This window comes from Condylura cristata, unplaced genomic scaffold, assembly GCF_000260355.1.
Source record: "Condylura cristata isolate star-nosed mole 26May11 unplaced genomic scaffold, ConCri1.0 scaffold00048, whole genome shotgun sequence".
Classification (NCBI taxonomy): domain Eukaryota; kingdom Metazoa; phylum Chordata; class Mammalia; order Eulipotyphla; family Talpidae; genus Condylura; species Condylura cristata.
In genome coordinates, this window is record NW_004567149.1 from 2,160,674 (window position 1) to 2,162,760 (window position 2,087).

The 2,087-nt window shown below is 45.5% G+C and overlaps 1 protein-coding gene across 1 annotated transcript; it reads right to left on the bottom strand.

Moving 5' to 3' along the window:
• Window positions 1-756: 756 nt before the first annotated feature.
• On the bottom strand, window positions 757-1,656 carry LOC101630261 (putative vomeronasal receptor-like protein 4). The gene has a single exon (XM_004694821.1). The coding sequence runs from the start codon at window positions 1,654-1,656 to the stop codon at window positions 757-759; it is 900 nt and encodes a 299-aa protein (XP_004694878.1).
• Between the last annotated feature and the right edge of the window lie 431 nt (window positions 1,657-2,087).

Consider the following 2,087-nt stretch of genomic DNA (forward strand, 5'->3'; position numbering starts at 1 on the left):
AAAATGTTTTATACCTAAAGTCATTTGAAATAACTTGTTTTGGCATAAACATAAAATGGGCCTCATTATTTCTTCCTATTTGTTTGATTTGTAATTTCTTGTTCAAATTTTGACCTTTACTGAGAGGCTACATTGCTAAATCTTTCCCATATTCTTACCTTTTATCTGCAACCATTTTTATTGGGACCTGAGAGGATTCATGGGAGACAGAGTGGAGAGCAGAACAGGCAGACAGACCACAATACACTGCAAAGGGGAGCAGTGTCAAGACAAGAGAAGTCTGCTGCGCCCTGTGTGTCACTTCCTGACTTGGGATCGAATTCGTGCTGTAGTGGTGGTGGATTGCTTCCTTGTGCTGTGCTTTAGCCACTTGCACCACCAGGGAGGGCCCTGCAAACAACATTTTGAAAAATAATTTTGATGGATGTTTCTCTCTATTGAAAAAATACAGGTAGATACAGAAAGTACTCATGTATCCTTATATTCTTTCAATACAAACCAACATATTCTCACCAATTATGTGAGCAGGGACATAACAGCTACATGACAGGATTGGTGGAACTAGGAAGGAAGACCCTGTCCCATTCCCTGGGTCTACCGAAGTTGTTTTAGGGTGCCCAGGACCAGGACTTTCCTTAATGAAAGCATAAAAGTATCCTTAAAAGTTTTGATTTATTGGCTCCTTTGATGCACAACTCCTAACATGAATATCCCCCTCTTTCTGGAGGAGTGGATGTAAAAGGAATTCCCCTCCAGTCACTGCGCTGGCCAGCATTTAGCCACGTGGACATGCCTGCTCAGGAGCACTAAAGGGCAGAGGCTCGCATAACCAGAGGTCAGATATATTTTAATACGGTAAACTGTGTAGTTATTTGGTAACAAAGAGCCAGTGTAGAAGGAGAAAAGGAAATCTGCCCAATAGAAGAAAAGGAAGCAGGCCATGAGCATGAGGATACTCTGAGTAGCTCTCGTCTCCGGACTGGCATTTCCTGGCAGCCTGGACGTGTGCAGGTGGAGGACGCGCTTACGGTGCTGACACAGGCGGAAGGCCATGTAGCTGCTGCTCCAGCCCATCAGCCCCTGAAACACGACATCCCGCACAGCCATCAGCATGAGGAAAAGCCACCTCACTGTTTGCCCAGAGGGGAGCATGTCACAATATTCGATATATGGTCTCAGTTTGGAGCTGTTGGTGCTCTGGACTGTGGTGATGTAGAGGAGCAGGTTAGAGCTGACCAGGACATTGAAGACCCAGAAGAGCAGGAGACAGGGAAGCACTTGCCATGCAGACCTGGGCTGGAGCTTTTTGAAGGGCGAGGTCTGGGGGCTGATGGTGATGGCCTGGACCACGCTGAGGAGACAGGTGGTGCAGATTGAGAGGCCCCGGGCCACCCTCCTCAGAAAAATCAAAATTTTACAGCCAATATCACTTAGAAAATCTTGGGATTTCAAAATTGTGATGATATCAATGATTGCGTTGGTGCAAATGAGTGCATTTGCAAAAAACAAGTGGATATGGATGAGCTCAATGGGTTTTTTCTCAGGACTCATGATAAAAGTGTATAAATGTCCCCCTAATAAGAATAAATTGCCCATAATCCCATGTCCAAGAACGGAAAAGAAGAGTAATCCCTGGATGACGGTGCTCCAGAGCATCTGACTTCATGAACAGAACTAGGAGAAACGTTGAGAAGCATAAGTAAGTTAAAATGACATATTTTTGGTCTCTGCCCTTTTTTTCTGACAGGACAGTTTCAACGCTAATAAGTGAGAGGGCACCTGCTTTTGTGGTTGTGTGTGTTTGATATTAATCTTTGCTCTCTTCTTTTCTCCCACTCCTGGTGACACAATGGTGGTGTTAGTTACACTTTAACCACCCCTCCCCCTCCCAGAGATCGCTCACAAGTGCCACACTGGTGCGTCCACCTGTCAATCCAGAGGTCCTTCTCTGTACCCTTCATGGCTGAAGTGTTGAGGGCATTATTCTCAGTGTTTAAGCCAAGAACAGTATTTCCTGTTTGTTTTTCAGAAACCACGCTGTGGATCAGCCCACAGCCCTCCTCCTCCTCCACTTCTCATCCTGTGAA